This window comes from Sinocyclocheilus grahami, unplaced genomic scaffold (genome assembly GCF_001515645.1).
Source record: "Sinocyclocheilus grahami isolate Dianchi unplaced genomic scaffold, SAMN03320097.WGS_v1.1 scaffold412.1, whole genome shotgun sequence".
NCBI lineage: Eukaryota > Metazoa > Chordata > Actinopteri > Cypriniformes > Cyprinidae > Sinocyclocheilus > Sinocyclocheilus grahami.
Genome location: NW_015505591.1, coordinates 727,543 through 741,746, shown reverse-complemented (window position 1 = coordinate 741,746; position 14,204 = coordinate 727,543). Strand labels below are relative to the sequence as shown.

The window sequence follows — 14,204 nt, the reverse complement described above, 5'->3', positions numbered from 1 at the left end:
GTAAATAACTAGCGTGGTTTTCAATGCCACATTAACAATGACAGTATGTAGTCCAGCACACTTCTCTCACCTGTAAGTCCAAAACATTCCTCTTTCCAGTACTTGGACTCATAAATACGTGTTCGTATAATCTTCTCGACAAGATACTGAGGATTTGTTCCATGTATACTATTGGCATCTTTTACCGTTCTATTAGCCATGGCTCAAAATTGTAAATGAACGAACGGATAATCGGAACGCTAATATGCCATGGAGCTATATCGAATGACTTCCGGGGAAAAGCTCGCGTCACATCCGTAAGGTCAAGCGGTATTTTGCTGTCCAATCAAAAATACTTCCTACGTCATCCGCGCGCGAAAGAGTCGTGCGAGTTGTGTCATTGTGCTCTCTAACTACTGTGCTGTAAGATGCGTTCAACTTCATATATACATTCATGTAGATTTCTGAGCGTTTAAGTGAGACGGAATACTGTTGCTTATTTATTTGTTTAATAAGGAGATTTGATACGGTTGCAGATATTATCGGCTGGTGAGTAAGAAAGAAAGGTGCTGGGGATTTAAAGTTGCGTACATAGTGAATACCTTATATAGAGAAGACGTGGTTGTTTTCTTAATTTATTCTTACATCTCCAATAATAAAAGTTATGTTCTTAATGACAGGTATTTAAAGGTTAATATATCACTTTAAGTTATTGCATTTCATATAATAATAATAATAATAAAAGTTCCAAATTCTACAGTTTTGTATTTGTTTAAAATCATTTTTCTGTAACTTTTTTTTTTCCTGTTTGCCATTTTTACTTTTACTTTTCATTATTAAGTACATAATCGATGCTGTACTTTACAGACCTCATATCAGACCTGCACCATGAGCCGCTACATCACAAGACTGAGAATGAGAAGAACCTACAAATGGAATGGGAGACCAATTGTTGAAGACAGGAAGCTGAAAAGGCAATACTATGAGTAAGTGTGCGTACCACATTCAGATCAAATCACAAGACACGAGTGATTTGAACAAGTATAACTTGTAATTTGATTTATGAGGCTTTGTGAGTGAGAGCAGTCTCTATAAAATGTCTGCTTTAAAAAAAAAAATCCTTATCCAGTAGTCATGGAAATTCAAATGGTTAAAAGATGTTTTAACCCAGATTTGAACCGCAATAATGCTTTGATTGATCCTCACAGATCCATGTCCATTTCTGTGGAGGGAAAGACGGAAGATGCAACTGTGTCTTTAGGCCAGTACATTTTGATTGAGGGTGATGACGATGACAATCCCTTTGTGGCACAACTTCGCAAACTATACACTGATGGTAGGAATATGCCCTGTTTTTAAGCAAAATGTGTATATTTGAAATGTGTAGTACTTTTACTCGTTTATAAATCACTCAATGGCCTAGGTCCTAAATACATTGCAGATATGCTCACTGAATATAAACCTAACAGACCACTCTGATTATTAGGATCGAGTCAGTTAGAAATACCAAGGGTTGACACAAAACAAGGGGAGTCAGCTTTTAGTTATTATGCCGCCCGCAGTTGGAATCAGCTTCCAGAAGAGATCAGGGGTCTCATTTATAAAACTCTCCATAGATTTCATCCTAGAAGTGTACGTAGGCACAAAAGCTAGATTTTGCGTACGCTCAAAAGTTTTCAGATTTATAAAACCATGCGTATGCCAGAACCTGCGCAAAAATCCCTTTATAAATCCCAGTCAGGGAAAGATTGTGCGTAGGTGCATCTCCACCCCGACTCCTCCCCGAAATCACCATATATGGAGCTTACAACGCCTAGTTTTTACTATGCATAACCTCATCTGTATATAATTTCTATGCATATTCCCATCCACCTGACACCATGTTTAACACCGTCAAAGGTACAAGACATTAAGGAAATATGAGATAAGGAATATAAATGCCATTTGTGCCATGCACATACATTTTTATTGCTAAAAATCATCCGGTATCCGTGTTATGTTTTAGAATAAATATATCAAAATATCCATTAAAACGCTTTAGTTCTCAGAAAAATAATTTAGAATAGAGTTATCTCATTCATTTCTACTGGCCCACTGGCCCATCCATTGTTAAAAAAGGTGCTGGGGATTTAAAGTTGCGTACATAGTGAATACCTTATATAGAGAAGACGTGGTTGTTTTCTTAATTTATTCTTACATCTCCAATAATAAAAGTTATGTTCTTAATGACAGGTATTTAAAGGTTAATATATCACTTTAAGTTATTGCATTTCATATAATAATAATAATAATAAAAGTTCCAAATTCTACAGTTTTGTATTTGTTTAAAATCATTTTTCTGTAACTTTTTTTTTTCCTGTTTGCCATTTTTACTTTTACTTTTCATTATTAAGTACATAATCGATGCTGTACTTTACAGACCTCATATCAGACCTGCACCATGAGCCGCTACATCACAAGACTGAGAATGAGAAGAACCTACAAATGGAATGGGAGACCAATTGTTGAAGACAGGAAGCTGAAAAGGCAATACTATGAGTAAGTGTGCGTACCACATTCAGATCAAATCACAAGACACGAGTGATTTGAACAAGTATAACTTGTAATTTGATTTATGAGGCTTTGTGAGTGAGAGCAGTCTCTATAAAATGTCTGCTTTAAAAAAAAAATCCTTATCCAGTAGTCATGGAAATTCAAATGGTTAAAAGATGTTTTAACCCAGATTTGAACCGCAATAATGCTTTGATTGATCCTCACAGATCCATGTCCATTTCTGTGGAGGGAAAGACGGAAGATGCAACTGTGTCTTTAGGCCAGTACATTTTGATTGAGGGTGATGACGATGACAATCCCTTTGTGGCACAACTTCGCAAACTATACACTGATGGTAGGAATATGCCCTGTTTTTAAGCAAAATGTGTATATTTGAAATGTGTAGTACTTTTACTCGTTTATAAATCACTCAATGGCCTAGGTCCTAAATACATTGCAGATATGCTCACTGAATATAAACCTAACAGACCACTCTGATTATTAGGATCGAGTCAGTTAGAAATACCAAGGGTTGACACAAAACAAGGGGAGTCAGCTTTTAGTTATTATGCCGCCCGCAGTTGGAATCAGCTTCCAGAAGAGATCAGGGGTCTCATTTATAAAACTCTCCATAGATTTCATCCTAGAAGTGTACGTAGGCACAAAAGCTAGATTTTGCGTACGCTCAAAAGTTTTCAGATTTATAAAACCATGCGTATGCCAGAACCTGCGCAAAAATCCCTTTATAAATCCCAGTCAGGGAAAGATTGTGCGTAGGTGCATCTCCACCCCGACTCCTCCCCGAAATCACCATATATGGAGCTTACAACGCCTAGTTTTTACTATGCATAACCTCATCTGTATATCATTTCTATGCATATTCCCATCCACCTGACACCATGTTTAACACCGTCAAAGGTACAAGACATTAAGGAAATATGAGATAAGGAATATAAATGCCATTTGTGCCATGCACATACATTTTTATTGCTAAAAATCATCCGGTATCCGTGTTATGTTTTAGAATAAATATATCAAAATATCCATTAAAACGCTTTAGTTCTCAGAAAAATAATTTAGAATAGAGTTATCTCATTCATTTCTACTGGCCCAATAATATTTCCATTGTTAAAAAAGTCTAATTAAATGAATGCACTTTTAGCTATTTTTAGTGGAAAAAATATAGGCATGTGTTTATAGCAATGTAAATACAATTATCTGACTCTGCGCGTCATTGACAAATTATTTTAAAAAGGAAACGTGCAAATCTTACTGTTTTCTTCAAGTTGTGTATCCTTCAAATACAGTGGTATTTTTCATAATGTTGTGGAGATGCCTTCACCCGACATCAACACTTCCGTGCAGCTGTGGTTGTACAGTAAGCTTATCATTGGTCCTATTCAAACCGGACAATAGACCATTCCACCGAATCCAGCAGTGTCCGCCACAATTTTGAAGAAAGTGCGCATCATTGATCATTGTTCTCGCTAAAAATATTTTCTCATAACATGAGATGTGCAGTTTACTTTAAAGATAAATTATTGTGCACCTATAGCACTCCTCGCTGTCATTGAAACATAACATACCACAGGAAAAGTAATCAAGCGCATCCACTACAAAAAAGGATATTTCTAAATTCATATAATTTAGGTTTAACTTCTGCGTTATGACTTTATGTAATTTCAGTGCTTATCTCCATTAAAGGGTTAGTTCACCCAAAAATGAAAATTAGGCTGCGTTTTACTCACCCCCGAGGCATCCTAGGTGTATATGACTTTCTTCTTTCAGACGAATCCAGTCGGAGTTATATAAAAAATTGTCTTTGATCTTTCAAGCTGTTTAATGCCACTCAGCGGGTGTTGCATTGCTTCAGTCCAAAATAACTTAAATAAAATTCGCCCACCCATAAAAAAAGTGTCTCACACGGCTCCGGGGGGTGAACAAAGGCCTTCTGTAGCGAATCGATGCATTTTTGTACGAAAAATATTCATATTCAAAACGTAATAATCACTTTAATGCTTGCGCTCACTGTTGTAAAGGGAAGCAGCTCCAGGCTGATGACCTCTGAGGTCAGTGCTGCGCATGCACCGGTGAGTCTCGTGAAAACCAACATTTGTTTACAGGATCAAAGGAAGCAAAGTTTCCTTACTTTAACAAAGGAAAACCAGTCTCCTCTTAGCTTATATCGAAATCCTCCGATGATTCTTTACAAATCCTCGTTTTGTACTTCTAATTAGTGACCGTTGTTTTGTTTTGATCTCTCCCCTGCGCTTCCGTGTTCGTCACTTCTGAGCGGCAGATGCGCAACGCCAACCTCATACGTCATCTGCCCGGAACTGCTTCCGTTTACAACAGTGAGCGCAAGCTACATTAAAGTGATTATTACGTTTTGAATATGGATATTTTTCTTACAAAAATGCATCGATTCGCTACAGAAGGCCTTTGTTCACCCCCCGGAGCCGTGTGAGACACTTTTATTTATGGGTGGGTGATTTTATTTAAGTTATTTTGGACTGAAGCAATGCAACACCCGCTGAGTGGCATTAAACAGCTTGAAAGATCAAAGACCATTTTTAATATAACTCCGACTGGATTCGTCTGAAAGAAGAAGGTCATATACACCTAGGATGCCTCGGGGGTGAGTAAAAAGCAGCCTTATTTTCATTTTTGGGTGAACTAACCCTTTAATGAGAGTGGAATATTTAATGTAAATGTATATGATGAGGAAATGAAAACAGTTTAAAATCATTGTTTACTTCCTTACTTTTCTTTCTCCAGGAATGCGCATGGGTCAGAGTTTGCGTGCAGGTGCGCAAATATTCCCGTCAAGTTTGTTTTTTATAATCACACCTTTTGCGTAGGAAGTGGCGTACGCCTCTTTCAGGTTTTGTGCGTACGCAACGGTTATAAATGAGGCCCCAGATGTGCATTACTTTTCTTTCTCCAGGAATGCGCATGGGTCAGAGTTTGCGTGCAGGTGCGCAAATATTCCCGTCAAGTTTGTTTTTTATAATCACACCTTTTGCGTAGGAAGTGGCGTACGCCTCTTTCAGAGCAGGTTTTGTGCGTACGCAACGGTTATAAATGAGGCCCCAGATGTGCTAAAACATTAGCCACATTTAAATCCAGACTCAAAACTCATCTGTTTAGCTGAGCATTTATTGAATGAGCACTGTGCTACGTCCGACTCTGAACTGATTGCACTGTATTTTATGTATAATAATTTCTATTTTTAACTGTTTTAAATTGATTTTAAATCAATTTTTAAATCATTTTAAAAGTTTTTAAATTCCTTGTTGTGATAATTTTTTTAAATAATTATTTTTTCCCTTTATGTAAAGCACTTTAAATTACCATTGTGTATGAAATGTGCTATATAAATAAACTTGCCTTGCCTATTTGCATGCATTCTTGGTTTATGTAGTTGGTTTATGTAACATTTGTACCCAGATTCAGGAAAGAAAAAGACCGCAGTAGTGCAGTGGTTTGTGCGGATGTGTGAAGTTCCTCATAATAAACGCAAGCTCTTGGGCAGAGACCCCCATCCACAAGAGATATTTTTCTACCAGGACCGCTCTTGTGATAATGAGGTGGATGGAGAGACCATTCTTGGAGCAGTACAGGTAAGCTAGCATGGTATGGTTGTAGGATTTAAATTATAAAGGGATTTCTCATATTTGTACATGATGAATGTGCATCACACTATGATCAAGAAATGTTTGTGTAGTTGATTCAAATTATTTATTCTATTTTTTAAAATGTAAAAAATGTAATTCTATTTGATAAAAGTGTTATGTAAAAGTATTGTCTTATTATATATCATTTAAAATGGTATTTATATAATTACATTAATGATTTTTCAAATAATATTCATAATAATAAATTATCATTATTATTTCCATTATATCCAATAATAATTTATAACTTTGATTCTAGATTGAGTATGTCCCAGCTGAGGATTCCTTCCCAGAGGGCAAGAGCAAAGACATACTATTTGCCAAACTCTTGTGGGATACCAAATCCTTCAGAGCGTTGGATCCTGAGCTGATGCAGCCCCCTCAGAGCCCTAAATCTCCCCCACCATCTTCACGGGGCCCTCAGACTCGTGCTCTTCCAACCCCAGACTCCTCGGTAATGAAACGGGCCATGTCAGGCACCCTCACCCGAAGCAGCATGAGCACCGGCAAAATGAACTCCGGTGAAGCAGAGTCTCTTCACTCTGCCTCCAAACTCTCTGCAGCTAAAGCTCTTAGTGCAAAGAGGAGAAGCCGAGCTTCCTCTGGGCCACATGTTCGCAAGAAGCTGGACTTGTGCAGTGAGTGGCATCCATCCACATATATTTAGCTTTTAAAGGAATGGTTCACTCAAAAATTAAAATTTGTGGATAATTTACTACATCCAAGATGAGTTTGTTTCTTTATAAGGACAGATTTGGGGAAATTGAATGGCATCTTCTGCCCACCTGTGGGTGCCGCCAGAATAAAAGCATAACAAGTAATTCACACAATTCCAGTGTATTGTGAATCAAAAAGCAAAGTGTTTGTAATAAACAAATGACCACAAATAAAGCAATTTAACTTTAAACCATTGCTTCTAACCAAAATAACAATCCATAATCTATAATAGCTTTTCCTCCAGTAAAAGTCCATCACCTGTTGTCCTCTCACACCAAAATCCACCAACATATAGGTTAAGAACTGTTTTGGACAGTTTTTGCTTATAAATGGTGATTGATCTGTGCATATTTCTCTCCTGATTTAGACGAGACCTCTTACTTTTTCCTGGAGAAAGAAATGTTATGGATAGAGAACTCGTATTTTATCTAGAAGCAACATTTTGACGTTAAAAAGGTCTTAATGATGGATTTGTTTATTACAAACATGCTTTTTGCTTCAAAAGACTTTGATTGATAGACTACAGTAATGTGGATTACTTGGTGAGCAAGTGTTATTTTGTGTGAACTAAAGAGCAACCGTTCTTTTTGGGGGAACTATTCCTTTAATGGTTTCAAAAGCACCAAACTGAACTGACCTGTGTTTCTCTTACATTACGGTAGGTCCAACTAAAAGCATGTCCCGAGATGATGTTCTGGGGGAGATTCTTGATGAACACACAGAGAAGACGCTGAAGTCTAAGTTGAACACGTCTCCAACGGGTCGCATCTCCATTTCTATTAGACCAACTCCACTAAATCTTAATGAGGAGGAGCATGTCTCTCCTCTGTCCTCACACAGCCCTGATAAGCCCAAACTGACTGCACATGACAAAGACGATGCTACCAGGTACTTCTATTTACATTGGAAGTTATATATTGGTTCTTTATGTTTTTATATATGGCTTAGTACTTCTACTTAGTACTGTGCTGATCGTTTTAGTTAGAAATAAGCAAACCTGTTTTGTTCTTCACACGTTAAAGACTGTTTTAATATCCTATATCCATATAAAACTAAAAAACAGTAGAGTCTAGTTATAAAAGTCCTGCTGCCCTCCTAGTGTCTTTCTTGGGGTGCAGCCTATTGGGGATGATGATCCAGAGCCACTAATTAGCACAAGCAGAACTCCCCGGAAGAGAGAGGCAACCCTTGGGAGAGCAGGTCTAAGAGGCCTGAAGTGAGTCATGTTCCTCTATTGCTCCACGGAGGGAATACGGATTTGTTTCTGGATGGGCTTTAGCTATCTTTATTAAACATGTTATGTGGCTTTATTTATTTTTTCACACTTAATGCATTGTTTGAACACACAACTACTTTCATCCAGATCAGTGCACTGGTGGCCCCTACTTCACTTTCTTTATGCATTGATATGTTTAATTTGAGTATGAAACGACCCATAGAGTAACCTAAATGTGTTTTTTCAAACAAGGGCAAGAACTCCATCCAGGAGGAAAGATTCCACTGCACTCAGAGAACCAGCACTGGGTGCTTTGTAAGTGATGCAATTGCCTATTGTGATATTGCAATCAAAAGCACTGTTGGGAAATGAACTTGAGCGGCAGCACTTTTGTGTACAGGATTTAGAAATGGAAAAATATTTTATTCGGTTGACCAGTGAGGGGCAGCATATCACTGTTAAGATTGTGTTGTCATACAGTAATTTAATGGCACTCATCCATGACCAGGTCTTGAGGCAAGCAGACAAATTTCTCAACAGCCACATTTAAAAATTCTTTCTGAATACACATGATGTTTTATTTTAATTATATCTGTTACATTGTAAGGTGCATTTAAACTTGATTGGTTCGGGGCATGTAATTGTAACTTGCAATGATATTGAAATCTATTACATGTCACACATGTTTGGAGAAAAACTGAGACTTTTAGCTGCATCACTAATAATTGAAAAAAACATTTGTTTTATTAATTCAATTTAGCAGGCATGCACATGTTCTTGGGAAAACATGACTTTTGCCTTGTAACTTGTAGTAGTGAATAAGAGGCATGTACTGTGCAGACCTGCTTTGGCATTTAAGTTCCTATGGCACCATTTGGACAGTTTGACCTAATTTTCGAATCTATAAATTCAGTTATAAAGTTGAAGTTATTGCATTTACCTCTTATATGATCTCGCAATGGTGTGAGAGTAATAGATTGTTGTTAAACCTGATATGCATGCAAACTACTTGCTACTTGTCAAAGTGTTATTTTTTTCTCTCTTTTCTTCATATTCCTTTTAACAAACTGATAGAGCTGAAGAGGAGCATGAAGATTCACCCATCCAGACTGCTGCCACTCCTCGCTCTAAAAGGAAATCTGCCCAACTTGTGTCCTCACGCATCAGAAAGCAGCTGTAGGTCCCACTAAGGCTGTGAATCTATGAATTAAAATACACACACACACACACACACACATACATACATGCATACATACATGCATACATACTTGGGGCTGTTCACACAGGATGCTTTCTGCATTGTCTAACTGGATGTTGTTTTGATTTGATTAATCTACTTTTAATTAAATGATCAGTGTTATTATCTGTTTTTACAGAAATGTATTAGGCAACAAGGTTGACCTGCTGTCAGATGGTGAGGATGGTGATGATGACTGCTTCGTACCTTCTAAAACTGATCTGCAGAGCAGCAGCGATGAGGAAGAGGAGGCAAAGTTTGACAGCGAAGATGAGCTTATAGTGAAGAAGTGTAGAGGATCCCGAACACCCCGATCCATAGAGAAAACCCGTGTCTCTGCTAGAACCCCACGTAAAACGCCCATCAAGAAGGTTCAAAGAAGTTGATTTTTGCTATGATTAGTCTTCCTGCTAGCAGTTAAAGTGCCTTCACAAAACCAAATCTGTATTTCAGATGAAGATAACACTGGATGTGACAATTAATTTGTCTTTTAATTTAACTCTAGACTGCTCCAGCCACCCCACGGACACCACGTCATGCCACTCCCAGCATACCCAGCCGGAGTGCACCGGCTAGGAAGCCTGGGAATGTTCTGGAAGAAGCACGAGCACGGTAAGCAACTCCACAGTCTATAGTCCCATAAAGTTGTCCGTTTAACCAGCAAAACTATACATTTACATTGTGTTTACATTTTTGGAGTAAGGCTGTCAGTTTAACGCGTTAACTTAATTAGTTATAAAAAAATAACTCGATTAAAATATTTTAATGCCGTTAACGCACTGGCCCCGCCCCCAGACCTGTACATCATCTTACATTTCATACAGTCGACTGTTGACAAATATGATGCAGGGCAACAACTCCATAAATGCAGTTATGCCCTAAAATTTCAGATATTGGTGCAAAAATGCCCCTGTATTTTTTTTTTGTCTCATATTTATATTACATAATAAGCGATATCACACGAGCATGGAGAGCAGTATTACACTAGTGCTGTTTTTGTCCTGAATATCACAAGTTTAAATGTGATTTTATATATCAGTTCAGTAAATAAGAAGTTGATATTGTATTATATTATATTTTAAACAGAATATTATGCGTTTTTGCTCAGTTTAGCAAAGAATATATTACCTTTAAAGTCATGCCAGAATTGTTGTGCGTCCTCGAGCGACACAGCGGTGATTAGTTTCTGAATGAATCTGCTTTTTGAATGAATCGTCTGAACCAATGATTCAAAGACCCATTCATAAAGTGAGCCGTTTACTGAATTCCTGAATGAACGAATCGACTGAAGACATTTACCGCTACCTGCTGGCAGATTTAGTTTCTTATTTAGAGAATAATTTAATTAATTAACAACAAAAATAATAATAATAAAAACATTAAAGGGATAGTTCACCCTAAAAATTCAAATTGTCATTATTTACTCACCCTCATGTCATTTCAAACCTTTTTTTGTGGAACATAAAAGAAGGTATTTTGAAGACTGTTGGTAACAAAGCTGTTTTGGTTACCAATGACTTTCATTGTGTGAACAAGAAATACTAAGCTGTTTCTCTATTTATCTTCTATGTTGCATAGTTTATGTTAGGCTGTTGTAGCCTAAATATTTGTGTAATACATTTTTTTTTATTGAATCAAATAAAATATTTCGAAAGCTACAATTTGTAATTTCTACTTGATACTTGTCATTTCTTTTTCATTTAACAAAAATATCTTAAAATAATCATTTTGTGGGTATTTTCAGTCAAATGTATTTTGTGATTAATTGCGATTACTTAGATTAATTAATCGAAACATCATGTAATTAATTAGATTAAAAAGATTAATCGACTGACAGCCCTAGTTTGGAGTCAGTGATTTTTATTTATTTTTATAAAAGGTTTATATTTTATTCACCTAGGAGGCATTACATTTATAAAAATTGACAGTAAAGACTTTATTGCAGATAAATGCTGTTGTTTTAAGAGAATCCTGAAAAAAATGTTGCTACAAAAATATTAAGCAGCACAACTCTTTTCAGCATTGATGCTGATAAGAAATACAAAATGTTTCTTAATCACCAAATCAGACTATTAAAGTGATTTTTAAAAGATCATGTGACACTGAAACAATGCTTTGTCATCAAAGGAATAAATGGAATTTTAGAATATATTTGAATACATTTATTTTAAACTGTAATATTTCACAATATTACAGTTTTACTTTATTTATTTTTTTAATTAAATGTTTTATTTTTGCAACAGGTTACATGTTTCCTCGGTTCCTGAGTCTTTGCCGTGTCGAGAACAAGAGTTCCAGGACATCTACAACTTTGTGGAGAGTAAAGTCATTGATGGCACTGGAGGGTAAGATTCAGATTTAATATCCATCTTTTTTTTTTTCATAAAGGTCATAAAGGATTTAATTTTTTTAAAAAAGGTCATTAAGTTAATGTTTCTTCTGCAGGTGTATGTATATCTCAGGTGTTCCTGGTACTGGTAAAACTGCAACAGTACATGAGGTGATCCGGTCCCTTCAGCAGTCCGCTGAACAAGATGAGATCCCTCACTTCCGCTTCATCGAGATCAATGGCATGAAAATGACAGACCCGCATCAGGCTTATGTACAAATACTGCAGGTCTGTATGCTGCCTCATCCCCTACAATTTTGACATAATTTCCTGCCCCTTTTTGTAGTCTTATGTAGTATTTTCTATGAATTTATGCTCTGATTCTGATTTGGTAGAAACTGACTGATCAAAAAGCAACACCTGATCATGCAGCTGCACTACTGGAGAAACGCTTCAGCACTCCTGCACCCAAAAAAGAGACAACTGTGCTTCTAGTAGATGAGGTGAGACATTTGTTACTAGTGACACTAATAACGTCACCTATGTTGCATGTATCTAGCTAATCATTTATTGTGATTAGCTGATCCAAATCTGTCTAGATTAGTCGGGTTCTCAACCTTTTTGTCTTGAAAGGCCCCCAGCCTCCTGTTGGCCAACACAATATTCAAAGCCCCCCCCCATCCTATAATTGTAGGGCTGCCCTCGACTAAAGATTTTTCTGGTCGACTAGTAGTCGTTAATTTGGAGCATTAGTCGACTAATCGCATGTTTCTTAATAAACCATTTAAATCATAATAATGTGCCTTTAATTGCCTACATAACTCCGCACAGACACTTGAAAAGCGCACATTTTTCTAGGTTAACATTAGATTGGAGCGGCCATGTAAAGTTGCTGCTACTAACATATTTCAGATGATAAGCCATATTTGAGGTAGATGAAAGGGTTAGTTCACCCAAAAATGAAAATTAGCCCATAAATTACTCACCCTCAAGTCATCCTATGTGTATATGACTTTCTTCTTTCAGACGAATCCAGTCGGAGTTATATTAAAAATTGTCTTTGATCTTTCAAGCGGTTTCATGGCACTCAGCGGGTGTTGCATGCTTCAGTCCAAAACAAGTTAAATAAAAAGCACCCATCCATTTAAAGTCCCCCTTGTAGTCAAATATTTTATCCCTTAAAACATATCTTTGATAATCAAAATGACATATTTAAATGTTTTTTTCTTGTAAAAATAATTTTCTCATGCCTTAAAATAGCTTGAATGTAACTCAACACCCTTGCCTCATTTACTATATGCTGATCTATGAATATGCAAATTAGCCCAGTCTCCACTCACTCACACCAGCCAGCGCCTCCTGATTCACTGAAATGTAGTAAACGCAAAACAATGGCATACATGGATAATGACTGATAAAACTATGTTTTTACTAGCGGACAACTACAGTGAATACTGTAATATTCGTTAACGTTACTTACTTGGCGATGTTGTGTCATCAAAATGCCTTGAAGACTCGAATACAGCTGTTTGTGATTCTTAATTCGCGCCCGCAAGCATACATACGCGCAGAGGCGGACAAAGTACTCAACTCCATTACTTGAGTGAAAGTACAGATACTGCTGGTCAAATATTACTCCATTACAAGTAAAAGTTGTAAAGACAGATGTTTACTTAAGTAAAAGTACAGAAGTACTTGCTTTTAAAAGTACTTAAGTACCAAAAGTAAATTTCCTTTTTTATGTCAATGCACTGTTTTATTGTCGTACGTAGTAGTATTTACAATACTTCTGAAGCAACTTAGAATACATTACACCTGCTGAATACACTGACTAGCTTGTAGTATATTTGGAATAAAGAGCTTTTAGAATGTTAAAAACCTATGGGGAAAAAACGAAACAAAAATTTTTTTTGAACAACCCTACCCACCCCCACAAAAGCAGGATGGTAGTGATCTCACACAGTTCTGACAGTGTGTGCACACATCTATGTGTAGCCATTCATCCACATTTGAACAGAGTGGACAGTGAAATCCTGTGTGAGTGATAAGGAAGAAAAAAAATCAAACCTGCTTTGCACAACTGTAGCTGTATAACTTTACAACAGCAACACTGCTTTAACAAAAAAGCAAAACAGCAAGACTTATTTCACATCAAAACAAACATTTAAAATGCTGTCTAATCGCTCTTGCTGTACTTTCATGTCATACACCGAATGGTCTGTGTAGTGCTGCTTCAGTCAAACACCTTTTGTGTTTTATTAGGAGACGCACAACAGTTCTTCTGTGGCTTCATGGGTAATATTTTCACCTACACGATTTAGCAAAATCAGACAATATTGTGTCTAATATATACCACAATATTAACTTCTTATTATTGAATTGTTGTAAATAAATATCACATTTGGAACTGGTCAGTGTTCAAAAAATGCTGAGAAATCTCTTCATGTAGCCCCACAAGAGTGATTACTGATAAACTGTCTGAAAAAAAAGAAAGTCACGTTTTAGAGAAGAAAAAAA

At 36.7% G+C, this 14,204-nt stretch overlaps 1 protein-coding gene and 1 long non-coding RNA gene across 3 annotated transcripts in view; both read left to right on the top strand.

Annotated features, from left to right (window-relative positions):
- The first annotated feature begins 354 nt into the window (after window positions 1-354).
- On the top strand, window positions 355-1,309 carry LOC107551041 (uncharacterized). The gene is made up of 3 exons (XR_001604722.1): window positions 355-528; window positions 847-965; window positions 1,188-1,309. It is a non-coding gene; the product is annotated as an uncharacterized lncRNA (long non-coding RNA).
- A 1,094-nt stretch (window positions 1,310-2,403) lies between these two features.
- Window positions 2,404-14,204, top strand: part of LOC107551039 (origin recognition complex subunit 1-like) — a 15,191-nt gene continuing 3,390 nt past the window's right edge. Inside the window, exons 1-13 of one of the 2 annotated variants that reach the window (XM_016232526.1) lie at window positions 2,404-2,517; window positions 2,739-2,866; window positions 5,962-6,134; window positions 6,448-6,826; window positions 7,568-7,793; window positions 8,005-8,121; window positions 8,374-8,436; window positions 9,196-9,297; window positions 9,498-9,729; window positions 9,864-9,970; window positions 11,602-11,703; window positions 11,804-11,975; window positions 12,083-12,190. In XM_016232526.1, coding sequence (XP_016088012.1) covers window positions 2,420-2,517; window positions 2,739-2,866; window positions 5,962-6,134; window positions 6,448-6,826; window positions 7,568-7,793; window positions 8,005-8,121; window positions 8,374-8,436; window positions 9,196-9,297; window positions 9,498-9,729; window positions 9,864-9,970; window positions 11,602-11,703; window positions 11,804-11,975; window positions 12,083-12,190 — 2,007 coding nt within the window. In that variant the 5' untranslated portion in view covers window positions 2,404-2,419. The remainder of the gene's footprint in view (window positions 2,518-2,738; window positions 2,867-5,961; window positions 6,135-6,447; window positions 6,827-7,567; window positions 7,794-8,004; window positions 8,122-8,373; window positions 8,437-9,195; window positions 9,298-9,497; window positions 9,730-9,863; window positions 9,971-11,601; window positions 11,704-11,803; window positions 11,976-12,082; window positions 12,191-14,204) is intronic. The other variant, XM_016232527.1, reaches the window with a different exon arrangement.